The 11,756-nt window shown below is 56.3% G+C and overlaps 4 protein-coding genes across 4 annotated transcripts; 2 read left to right on the top strand and 2 right to left on the bottom strand.

The window, feature by feature from the left end:
• Positions 1-222: 222 nt before the first annotated feature.
• CGCS363_v005948 (uncharacterized protein) lies at positions 223-2,015 on the bottom strand (the record flags this gene model as incomplete). Its single annotated transcript, XM_036637797.1, has 5 exons — positions 223-876; positions 933-1,197; positions 1,249-1,460; positions 1,509-1,788; positions 1,849-2,015. The coding sequence occupies 5 exons, from the start codon at positions 2,013-2,015 to the stop codon at positions 223-225; spliced, it is 1,578 nt and encodes a 525-aa protein (XP_036495815.1).
• Positions 2,016-4,016: 2,001 nt separating this feature from the next.
• Positions 4,017-5,995, top strand: CGCS363_v005947 (uncharacterized protein; the record flags this gene model as incomplete). The annotated part of the gene is made up of 3 exons (XM_036637796.1): positions 4,017-4,406; positions 4,457-4,568; positions 4,617-5,995. 3 exons carry the CDS (start codon positions 4,017-4,019, stop codon positions 5,993-5,995), a joined length of 1,881 nt encoding a protein of 626 aa, XP_036495829.1.
• A 2,687-nt stretch (positions 5,996-8,682) lies between these two features.
• Positions 8,683-9,273, top strand: RPB9 (DNA-directed RNA polymerase II subunit RPB9; the record flags this gene model as incomplete). The annotated part of the gene is made up of 1 exon (XM_036637795.1): positions 8,683-9,273. The coding sequence occupies one exon, from the start codon at positions 8,683-8,685 to the stop codon at positions 9,271-9,273; it is 591 nt and encodes a 196-aa protein (XP_036495828.1).
• A 697-nt stretch (positions 9,274-9,970) lies between these two features.
• CGCS363_v005945 (54S ribosomal protein L38) lies at positions 9,971-10,483 on the bottom strand (the record flags this gene model as incomplete). Its single annotated transcript, XM_036637794.1, has 3 exons — positions 9,971-10,266; positions 10,328-10,412; positions 10,469-10,483. 3 exons carry the CDS (start codon positions 10,481-10,483, stop codon positions 9,971-9,973), a joined length of 396 nt encoding a protein of 131 aa, XP_036496431.1.
• Positions 10,484-11,756: the final 1,273 nt, after the last annotated feature.

Here is an 11,756-nt window from a genome sequence, read left to right as displayed (position 1 = left end):
TGAGGGTGTGGTATGATTGGGGTGGACCTCCATTCGTTTGCTTCTTGCTGTGTATATTTTGCACCTATTCTCTTCTGAACATATCAACTCTTGCTGGGTATATGATGCAGAGTGTATTTATCAAACTTTTCTCAATGTTGTGCGACGATAGCCTTGTATCTACAACATTCAGCACAATCAACTAGGAATTTCTTGGACACCCACTTCTCGCTGGACTCGACTCTATCGACCCCACCGCTCGAGAATCTCTCTTCTCCTCTCGCTTCTCTGACGTGCCTTTCCTGCATCAACCCTCTCCACGCGTTCTTTGACCTTCTCCACCTCTTGTCCCAACACCGCAATGGACGCCTCAATGCCTTCGTCCACCAATCTGACATCTCCAAAGGGGCTTTCCGCCAGTAGACTATCGCGCAAAAGTTGCACGGCAAGCTTGGCGTCCGCCAGTTGTGCCGCAGCTGTGCTCTCGAGCGACTCCTGTGCATTGCGTGCGACATCGCGCGCCTTGGCCTGTCTTTCGGCCAGGGTCCCGGTCAGAAGAGCAATCTGGGTAGGGCCATCCGCGTCCTCGGGGAAAGTGATAGCCAAGGAGCGAAGGAGCGCCTCGATAGGCGGCTCGTCCAAGCCAGCGGAGAAACGGCGGTTACCGGTATTGGAGCGTTGGCGGATCGGGGAGCCGGGGCCGGTGTTGCGGCGGCGGACGGGTGAAGCCAGGTCTTGGGTGGGGGTCTTCTTCTTGGGCGTGGCCGCAGGGACGGACAACTCAGAACGAGCCGTGGAGACAAGGTTAGTCGTGGCAGTCTGATGCGATTGGAACGTTTCGATACGAGCAGAGAGGCGCTCGATGTGGTCCAGCAGGTAGTCGAGGCACTCGTCGATCTAGTACGGTCAGATGCATACTTCTCGGACGTACGGCGAGATTTCAGAAGACTTACGTAGACGACGGCTGCGGCCGATCGGCCAAGCGACTGTCCGTTCTTGTTCGACAGTGATTTAAGAGCAGGTTCCAGGTACTGTTGCTCGACGGACATCTGGGCGACGGGAAGTATCTCGGAATAGAGGGACTCCAGCTCATCCTGCAGAGACTTGACATCGTCAGAGGGGTTGGGAGTGGTTTCCCCGCGGTGAACGGAGCTGAGAGTCTCGAGGTAGAGGCGGTCAAGCTTTGTACGCATCGTTTCAACCGTGTACTTTATGAGTCTGCGACATGGTCAGTGAAATGTCTCAGAGGAGCAGGTACGAGAAACAGACCTCATGCAGATCTCCCGGAGCTTCTCAACGTTCTCGCGGTCTTCCGGGTCTTCTGTCTCCAGCTCCAGCCCCAGCTTGCGCAGACTGAGGAGAAGCTTGTCGTCGGAGTGGAGCAGGCTGTCGAGCGTTTGCTGCAGACCGTTACCCGAGACCTTGCCCTGCTGTTCGAGATCAGAAGCCCTGTACTCTAGGGTCTGGGACAGCTCTTCAACCTTGTTTGAGTTAGCGGCGGTCGGGATAGAGAAGGGAGACAAACTCACCGAAGTCATCATCTTTCTTCGCTGAGAATCATGCTTCTGGGTCCGTTGATAGACGAGATCGGAGCGGGCCTCCTGGACCTTGGCATTGCTTTTGACAAGCTTGGCCAGCGCGTCTTGCTGCTGCTTCAGGGTCTCAGTCTGCTTCACTATGGCAGCAGTGGAGCGGTTGAGCTCGTCGATGGCTTTCTGAATCTCATGCTCGCTGAGGGCCTGAACGGCGGCGAGGTCCTGAGAGGCCACGAGCTTGTCGACCTGGCCGTATTTGTCGAGAGTCGAGTACCTAGAGTCCCATCCTGTGAGACACGGTTCCCTTGTGTGACGCGTTTGGCAGGATACTTACAGCGACAGCTCGTCTTTGGACAGGAGGTTGTCGGGGCCGAGGTGAAGACGCGCCCACTCTGTGAAAGCGGTGCCGTGCTCCGGATCGTCGAGGGCTGCCTGCAGAGTGTGTCTGTCAATGGCCATGCCATATCTGCGTGCGATGCTTTCCAAGGTGGAGGCATCCATGGTGACAATAGTGGCCTATAGATGCGACAAGTGTAATGGAAGACGGCGCTAGGCAGGTCGTATTCAAAATGAGCAACTTCTTGAAGGTTGCGATGGCAGCACGTGGTGAAAGTTCCGAGAAGAACGGAGGACGGGCCGTGCCTTGATGTCTGAGTTGTTGTGGCCAAGGGATGTGAATGGCTTCAGGCTGTGACTTGGGATAGGAGTAGGGGATGGTGGCTCGTTTCCTCAAGGGACGGCTGTAGCGAGCACACGGGATGCAGATGTCCAATGACGGGAAACGGTTGAGTTTGTGGATTGATGCACGATCCAGAGAAGTCGACGTGCTTCCAAGTAATGGCTCCCGTTGGGTGTAGCCAGCCACGACGGCTCACGATGCACACACCGCCGTCGCCGTGTGACGGGGGCCGGGAGACTCAGCTTGAGGTCTGTCCGTCCGTCACCTCTCGGCTCGGGTTGCTGTCTCCGTGGCTTGGGGCCTTGGGGTCAATCCGACAGGCGGTTTTTCGGGAAGTCAGATATCGGATGAAAGAGACACCGGATACGGAAAATGCAAACTTTGACGGGATGATATCAGATCAAAAACCGCGAGGATGTGGCGGGACACAAATGAGAGGCGCCGTTGAGTTAGGATGGTTGTGAAGTGCAAACAGAAACTCGTTCGGCCAAGCAGACACGCAGAGTGAAGCAACCACCACTGAAGGCGATGGGGGCTCCACTGTGAAATATGACTAAGCCGAAAAGAGGAAAGGCCCCCACCGGCAGCTCGAGCCGACCAACGACAAGTCGCACTTCAACGGCTTCCCGTCTGCACGGACCCCAAACCGGCGCCCATCTGCAGCGGACCAATGATGAGGTGCCTAACAGCTGCTGCCACTCTGCCACTGTCAAGCACTTACACGGCTCAGATCAACAACACCAACAATTACCACCACCACCACCAACACTATTACTCTACATCAGCAGCCACCCGCGCAACTCACCCAGACAGGACCCCCACTGCCAACCGATGGCCTGACCGCCCGCGGCATCGTGCATTTCAAGACGTCTGTACTGATCCCCTTTCTGCTCCGCGGCTCAGCTTCCGCCAACAAAGCATTCGTCTATTTCGGTGCTCGTTTGCAGCGGGGGCCGCAGTGTCGTCCGCCCATCAGGTTGGATGCAGCCATGCAGCGGCAGCGGCATCAGATGGCAGCATCTCGATAGAGCACGTTTGGGGTTTCTTTCTACACATCATTTTTGACATATGCCACTCTCCACGTTAGCCACCCCCTTCAATGGGGTCCTTGGGGTCCTGTGCGAGATGAACGCTGCAGAAGGGGTGTTGCCCAATTTGGACACGCACACTGAACACACACACATACAAGACAACCCGGCACGGTCCGGGAGGATGCCTCTTCTTGTCCCTACTTTGCAGTCAAACAGATAATGGGTTCGCACAGTCTTTGATATCTGATATCTTGCGCATCGTCCCATAGGGAGCAGCATCGATCAACCCGCACTCCGCAGACCAAGGGTAGATCCGCCCTCGGCCTTCTTCCGAACCACAGAATGGCTCTATCACGGAAACCTCGTATGCTTGCTCCCATCTGAGCTCGCCACTGCCACTGTCCTGATGGAAAACTCACCTTGTAGGCTTTGCCCGTTTGTGCCCCATTCACCGCACACCACGCCTCCTCACCAGACCCCATCTTCCATCCCATCTCCTTCCTAATCAACATGGCCACCGGCATCCCAAGCCCACCGTGACGTGTCAAAGCTCAAATGTCACCAAGTCCTCCCGTTTCCGCCTCTCAACTCTGGTCCATGGGATATATACCGCCGTTGGTGACACCGCGGGAAGAGCAGCACCTTGTGTTCCGTGTCTCTCCATCTCTGTCTCTCACTCTCGTTTCCCCCCACGGGTGCTTCTGCTGCTGCTGCTGCTGCTGCTGCTGATCGCTCTGCGTCGACATTAAATCATTCGGGCTTTGTGACACCCTGCCTGTCGTTTCCCTCAAAATGGTCACAAACCTCCCTGCTCGCCGCGAGCGCCTGTCCTTCCCGGTCTTCTCCTGTCTCAGACATTTTGCAGACAATGCCCTCGCTTCGTTCCATGCTCCCCGTTTGCCATCGCGAATGTTCAAAAGAGGTGACGACGACGACATCAGCTTCATATGGGGGAGTTGCTGGCGGTCGGTTGTGAGCCGAGTCGGCGTTATCGCCTGGGTTGGTGTGATTTACCTGACGAGCGAGCTGCTGGTATGGAGCCTGTCTCTGGTTCTCAGGCCGGTTGGGTTGCAGTTTCTGTCGTCCATCGCGGGCATGGCCTTGGTCTTCGCGGCAATGGTTGTCCTGCAGACTGTGTGCCCTGGCGCGGACGGATTCTATCATCGAAACATCAAGTCCAAGGTAAGTTGCGCCATTCTCGTCGGCTGTGAGCCATTCACTGACGCAGCCAGATTGACTTCATCAACAACAACCTCGGCGTCGCATTCCCGGTACCCATCATCACCATCAGCCGACAGGATCTTCTCGGAGGCGCAGGCATCGGACGGGTCATCGCCAACTTCGGTAGGTCTCCTTGCCCGTCGTGCTTTTCACAAACGCTAACCAATATAGCCACCACGAATGTCATCTTCTGGACTCTGGCATTCCTGCTCTCTTGGGCGGTCCTGACGGGCATCGCGAGAGCACCATCCCCCAAGACCTGGGTCTCTAGGAAGACCGAGGTCGATGTTGAGCAGCCCTGGCACATCGACACACCCACCCCACGCCTCGAGCTCCCTCCGCAGACCAACAGCCGCAGACCGTCGGAGAGCACCACACTGAACGGCCTCACGATGACCGGATACCACACCGATAAGGAAGCGGGCTTGGCGCCGGACTCGAGGACCGTCTCCGCCTACTTCACCGAAAGCGAATGCCCCACCCCGGTCCCTCCGCCCCTCGATGGCGTCGACGGGCCGCAGAGAAGACTCTCCGAGAGCACTCAGACCTCGACTCGACAACCTCCTGAATGGATCGCATGGACCAGGGAGTGCTATCCCATCATCCTAGCCATCTTCTTTCTCGTGGCTATGGGTATCCCCATCTCACGATCGACTGGCGACGACCGCATCCTGGACGGCTGCATGCTCTGGCTCACCTGGATATCCAGTACCAGAGCCCAGCGCACCTTCGGACGCGGCCAACTCCTCGCCGCCTCTCCAGGCATCAAAACCACGGCCACGACACTGCTCAACCCTGTTCTCCTTACAACCCTCGCCATGACAGCATACACCCGCGCCAAGGCGGCCGCAACACACACGCCCGCCGACACCGTCCTCGCTGCGTTCAGTGGCGGCACGCCCCTTTCCGACCTCTGGACCGCCAAGACGACCGGGTGGTCCCTCCGGCCCGATCAACGCGACTGGTTCGGCGCAGGCGATGCCGCACTCTCGATCCTTGAATGTGGCATCGTCGTCTGGGGCTTCAAGCTGTATGAGTGCCGGCGGCAGATATGGTCCCGCGCGGGCTTTGCAGTTGTGCTCATGTCGGCCGGCGTGGCAGGCTTGAACGTGTTCGTGTGCGTGTTGTTGGGTAGGGCGGTAGGCCTCAACGGCCCCGAGGCGTTTGCATTCGCGGCGAGGAGCACAACGCTTGCGCTCGCCAGGCCCGCGATGGAGGTTCTCGAGGGGAACCAGGTCGTGAACGCGGCATTGGTCGTCAGCAACGGTATCCTCGGACAGCTCATGTACCCCTTTCTTTTGCGAAGATTTGGATTGGAGGGCCAGGAGAAGGAGGAGGGCAGAGAGGAAGCGAAGGACAGCGCGCTTACCATTGCCGCGGGGACGGCGATTGGCATTAACGGAGCGGCTATGGGGGTCTCATATCTCTATGAGAGGAGGAACAGAGCTGCACCTTACGCCGCGCTTTCCATGACAGTCTTTGGCATAATGACTGTCGTTTTCACCGCTGTTGACCCTTTCACGGACATCCTGCTTCGCCTGGCTAGCTAGGAGGTAGTCAGTGGTTTCTGCAGATTGGGTTTAGGGTTGATGATTCATAACATTATGGGCGGCTTCCTCGTTACGCAGCATAGCATACTTTCAGCATCAGCAGCAGATAGACAAGGGAGGCATCTGTAATCGTTCAAACAGTCAAATGCGCGTGGTATTTTTTGGTGTACAGTCATGCCTGTATCAGCAAGTAACATGCGAAAGTCAAATGGATTCGCTCCGGCCCAACAGAGCCGTATCGACAGCGCGGTTTCAACTTTTCGCCCCCGAATGCATACTCTCAATGCTGTCAGCTCTTGTCATCACGATCTACTCCAGTCTGCGATTCACTGTTAGCTATCTTCTCCTTCGAGATGCCGTGAAGCCAGTAGTTGTACCTCTCAATCAAATGCAGTCCGCTTGCGGTCTCGATGATGCCACTAATTTCGCCAGGGTTGAGACCAAAAGCAGCATCCTCAAACTCCTTTTGCATGTCACCCTTGCCGAAATAACCCAGATCGCCCCTCTTACGGGCGCTGCTGCAGTCAGACTCGGTCAGGGCGAGCTCGCCGAGGGTGGTAGAGCCGGACTTGATCTTGTCCTCGTGGGCCTTGAGAATCTCGAGAGCGTCTTCCTTGCTGCGGGTGATTTCTGCCTCTCTCCAGCTCGATGGACGGCGGCTGCCCTTGTGCTTGACGAGCAGATGGGCGGCGCGAATCTTGCCCTCGGGAACGGGAACAGCTTGAGGCCTGGCGCCGAGGCCGGCGCTGTGGTGGGTAGCCATGTAGTGCTTCAACTTGTCCGTGTCGGTGCCTGCGGGAGGTTCCCAGCGGGAGACTTTGTCGGCGGCATTGAAGTAGTAGGGGAGGTTCTTGGAGTTGGAGTGTCGCACTTCCCAGCCAGGAGGGAGACCGGTGTCAGCCTGGGAGCATTGTTATGTCAGTCGACTGTTGGAATGGCACTGTCTTGGGAGCATGCATCTAGGCTCGGCCATGTTCCTGTCCAGCTCAACAAGGCGGCATGGTATACGACAAAGACTATTGAGACCACAGCCGAGCTGAGATTGAGGCTGAAGGCGGCGGCGGGAGAGGCAATGGTCGAGCGGCGGAGAAGCAAGAGGAGGCAGATGCGGAGAAGGGCATGTCTGCGGGGACGGCGCTGCTTACCATGGTTGCGTTACGACGGGTGTTTACTGCGGAGATGCGATGCGGTAGGATTCGAAGCTGGCGGGGAGCTGTCGCGAACAAGGAACAACGGGACGAAGTACGATGGGGGTGGAATACGTGGACGAGACTGGAACTGGGGGGAAGGTGAGGAAGAAGAAGAGAAGAAGAAAAGGTTGCGATGGAGTTGAGAGCAAGGAACACGAGGGGGTGCAGCTGGAGTGTGGTGGTGTTGCCCTGTGTGCTGGGCTTGCTGCAACGGATGGATGTCCAGCAACTGAGGGACCTGAAGCTGGAGGATGACGTGCCGCTGCCGGGGTGACGGTTGGGAAAAAAATAGCGAAGGGGACAGCCTCCAGCAGGCTGCCAGGCTGGGACAGCTGGCCAACCAACGCGGTGCTTGGGGGCTGTGGGGAAGGAGGGGGGGCCACGGGGACACCTGGTGACCACAGAACAGGGGGCGGGGTTCCTAGAAGTTCAGGTGTTTCCTCCTGCCTTCCCCTGAAGGCGGGGGAAGAAGGCGCTGGAAGGAGGGGTTTGGCCACTGACTGAAACTTGTGTCCCCATTGGTGCAATACCCGCTTCATTCGTCGACCTTTAGTCAGCTTGGTCGCTGAAGCTTTACGCAGCAAGTACCTCTTGGATTGTCACTTGTCAGCCAACTCAGGGTTCCCTGTCCCAGGAACGCCGATCCATCTGATCAGATGAGATTACAGGTTTCTTCAACACTCGGCAGCTGCTTGATATTGATGGTATTCTTAATGGGTCTTCCCAGCATTGACGGATAGGCTGCACAATATTGTGATGTTCCGAGGCCAAAATCAACAGAAAATGTCAGACGAGCTTAATGTTCAGGAATGCTGCCTTGCCTCACCTTCTTCAGCCTCATTCAGTGCAACACACCACCATCTCGTCTGAGGTGTTTGCCTTATGATATTAGGAACATTGCCACAGAGGGAGACGGACTGGTGTTACGCCGAAGTGATTCATGTGCAAGTGATTCATCCATCTATTCTTGTCCATGTGAGCTCAGCCTCCTGGCCAGGAGACCAACTAGGTCAGCCGCCATGGCTGTAAGACAGTTCTGCGATGAGTCCTCAAAAGCACCGCTCGAGGGACTAATAATGATCAAAGGAGTCCTAAAAATCTACCTTGTTTGCCTGTTGCAAAATGTCTGATTAGAAACTCAAATTCGTCCACTGGTATTCTCTCCACCTCCTCTGCCGGCATACGGGTTATACACCGATCCTCACCTCGGTGAAGTCGTGACTCAGCGAAAGCATCTGGCTGACGCGCCCCACCATCGCCCCAGACGGAAGGCACCCGATTTTAGACCGCCCGTGCGCTACCGCCTTTCTCTACCACCACCGCCCTCTTTACTTTTTCCCATCCTCGCCTCACCTTCAACCGCGCATCACTTTCACCAACAACGCCTTCGACGCGCCCTCTGCAGCCGACGATCGATCGCCGATACAAATACCTTACACGACCTTTGTTGCGATAATTCACTCAGACCGGCAACACACGTTCTACCCAACCGGCACGATGGCCACCCCCATGTCGACGACCTCCCAGGAGGACACGAGCAACAAGAAGCTCGAACAAATCACCTTCCGATTCTGCTCCGAGTGCTCCAACATGCTGTACCCCAAGGAGGACGAGGAGACCCATAAGCTGCAGTTCACCTGCCGTACCTGCCAATTCACCGAAGAGGCCCAGTCTACCTGCGTCTTCCGCAACGTTATGAACAACGCCGCCGGCGAGACTGCCGGAGTTACCCAGGATGTCGGCTCAGACCCTACTGTAGGTCACTCCCAGCCTGTCCTTGCCCCTGTTGTCTGCATCGAGTGCGGCCACGCCATCCTGTGCACTGGTTGTGGCAACCCCTCGGACGAGTTCGACGTCTCGGTCGTCTCCCAGCCCAACACCCCCAAGCACAAGAACATGGAAATCACCTGGGACGACTTGATGGAGATGGCCGAAGACGATGCCATGGATGAATACGACGAGGAGAAGGAGCCGACCGACGCTATCAACCAAGACTTTGCCAATATCAACCTTCACCACCATCAAAACCCCGCCCCCGCCGCGCAGCACGTCTCATGGCCTACCTTCCAACTCGCCGTCAACCAGTGATGGACATTTCACCTGAACATACAAACTATTTCTGGATGCCCCGGGCCTGGATGGTGCTGTGTTGGCTGTTGCAATGGATTCTGCTCCTTTTGGATTCGAGACCTCCTTTGTGAACAGCTGGCTGACCTTGCATCTCTCCGGATCTAGCTTCCACGATCGAACAAGGAATGCCCCGTCTGTAAGGGAGCCGAGGCCGTCTTCTTTCAGTCTCAACAGCGTAGCGCCGAGACTGGCATGGTAAGCCGATACCATTCTCTCGCCCAATGATGGACACTGGCTAACAGAAACCCAGAAATTGTTCTATGTTTGCTGCGATTGTGGTCACATTTTCCAGTGATGGATCGAACCTCATGATACCCGAAGGTTAGAACAGAGGAGGACGTGGTCTTGCATATTACGGAGTCGGAAGGCGTTAGCGGTGGAAAAGGCTTCGGGCCATGACTTTGTGTTTTCATAGTACAAATTTCCAAATTGATGCGTCCCAGTTGTGGACGTGGTATTCTCTCGGCATGCGACTCTCCCCGGCCGACTTATTTTGTGACTGTGAATGGTAGGTAGATGGAGATTGGTATCGACAGCCAACCCGTGAAACGCCGGCTCATGCATTCATATAGTACAACCCCAATTGTCTCCTTTTTCCCTGTACATGTACAACTTTCTACACCTCTTCCCGCTTCCCCTGTCAACCGCGACTCGTCTATGCGTGCATGGGGGCCATGGAGAGAATCTTGCTCCACTTCTTCTTTCTCAGTTCGGCGCCGACAACACCGTTGATGCGGGAGCCGACGGGGTCACCGGACTTGTTGATGAGGACGCAGGCATTGTCGTCGAAGCGGATGATGCTGCCATCGGGGCGGAGGGACTGCTGCTTGGTGCGGACGACGACGGCGTGGCGCATGTCACCACGCTTGACCTTGTTGGCGGCGGAAGAGCCAGCCATGCCACCATCACCGGCACCGCGGTGCTTCTGGACAACGACAACTATCCTGTCGCCTTTGCAACTGTTAGCGTTCGGGTTCGGGTCGTCGTGCGCGGGGCCAAGGACTTCTCGTACCGATGCGGGCGTGTCGCTTCTGGCCAACGACCATGGCGCACTCGACAAGGGCGGCGCCCGAGTTGTCGATGCATTGAAGCATCGTCTGGGGCATGTCAGTACTATTTCCTACCGTGGTTATACGTGGAGCTTCAAACAAACCTTTAATTGAATCATCTTGGCGGCAGGATCTGGAGTATGACGCTGATGACCAAATCTCCCCAAACAGTCGCTACACCTGAAGCTATCTCGACAAAGTGGAACTGCAAAGTTGAAAATGCGGCCGGACAGCGGCGTTAGGTAATCCCGATGTAGCCAATGGTCGGGGGTTGCGGCGGGATGCACCGTGGGCGCTGCGGCGACGGGATGGGGTAGCGAGGTGCAGCTTGATTGGCTGACATAACCCGTCTCTTCCTTCCAAACCAAGGTGGTCAGTGCTACTATTTTGACGTCTCAGCTGTTCCGCGTGGGGCCAGTCGACGATAATTGCCTAGCCACTCGGGTTTGCGGGATTTGATTGGGCAAAGGACACTGCCAACCCCGGTAAGGCGCAATCCAATGTTTCCCTTTGCTGTTCCATCCTTCCTTCCTCCCCTGGAATCTGTCCAGTCCAATCCAGTCTGGTCCTTCCAACTAAGAACCTGGAAGTACCTGCCTTACCACACACCGTCTGGCTCTCTCTGCCATTGACGTTGGCGTTTTGGCATTGACATTGCCCGGCGACGATAGGATACTAATTCACACAAAGAAAGGGGAGCGCAGTACAGGAGACAGGGACACACCAGCGAAACCCGCCTGACGACAAAGACAACGACGAAGACGACACCGAAGAAGAAGACGACTACCCGACGACTAGAGAAGGGGCTGAATCAAGGACGGCGACTGCCACACTCAGGTCCATCCAGCCTCACCCTCACCTCATTCTCATCACCTCGCTGTGTCTCGGCTTCTCATTTCCCTCTCTCTCTTCCCCTCCTCCTCAAGCAAGCACACGTACGCATTACCTGCTGCTGTACGCATTGCCCGTCTCATTGAGGAGGCCGTTCCTCTGTCCTATCTCTGGCCGCTGTTCTTTGTTCAGTCGTTGTTGAAGCCATTCCCTTCCTTACCTGATCTCCGCTCCTTCCCAACCCGCAACACCCCGGCCGCCGTTATTTGTTTTTGCTGCATCTGCGTATTGCGGGCTGCCGACTGCACCTCTTTCAATCTTACCCCGGCACCGCAGTGCAGCGCATTAATCTCAAATCTCCACCCAACATAACATTGGGATTTGTTTATGCCCCCTTTGAACCCGAGAGATATGACGACACCCGGCCTGAGCTGACCTTTCGACCACCTCTCTACCCTACCTACCTACCTACCTAACGCAGCGGTACCTCAACTCACTCCGCGCACCTGTGCGTCTTTTCCCGGCCTGGGGACAACAACCTTCTTCCTGGCATCGCACATC

Source organism: Colletotrichum siamense (genome assembly GCF_013390195.1).
Source record: "Colletotrichum siamense strain Cg363 chromosome Unknown KSG_Cg363_contig04, whole genome shotgun sequence".
Taxonomy (NCBI): Eukaryota; Fungi; Ascomycota; class Sordariomycetes; order Glomerellales; family Glomerellaceae; genus Colletotrichum; species Colletotrichum siamense.
Note: the sequence above shows the minus strand (reverse complement) of the source record. Positions and strands in the feature narration are given on the sequence as shown.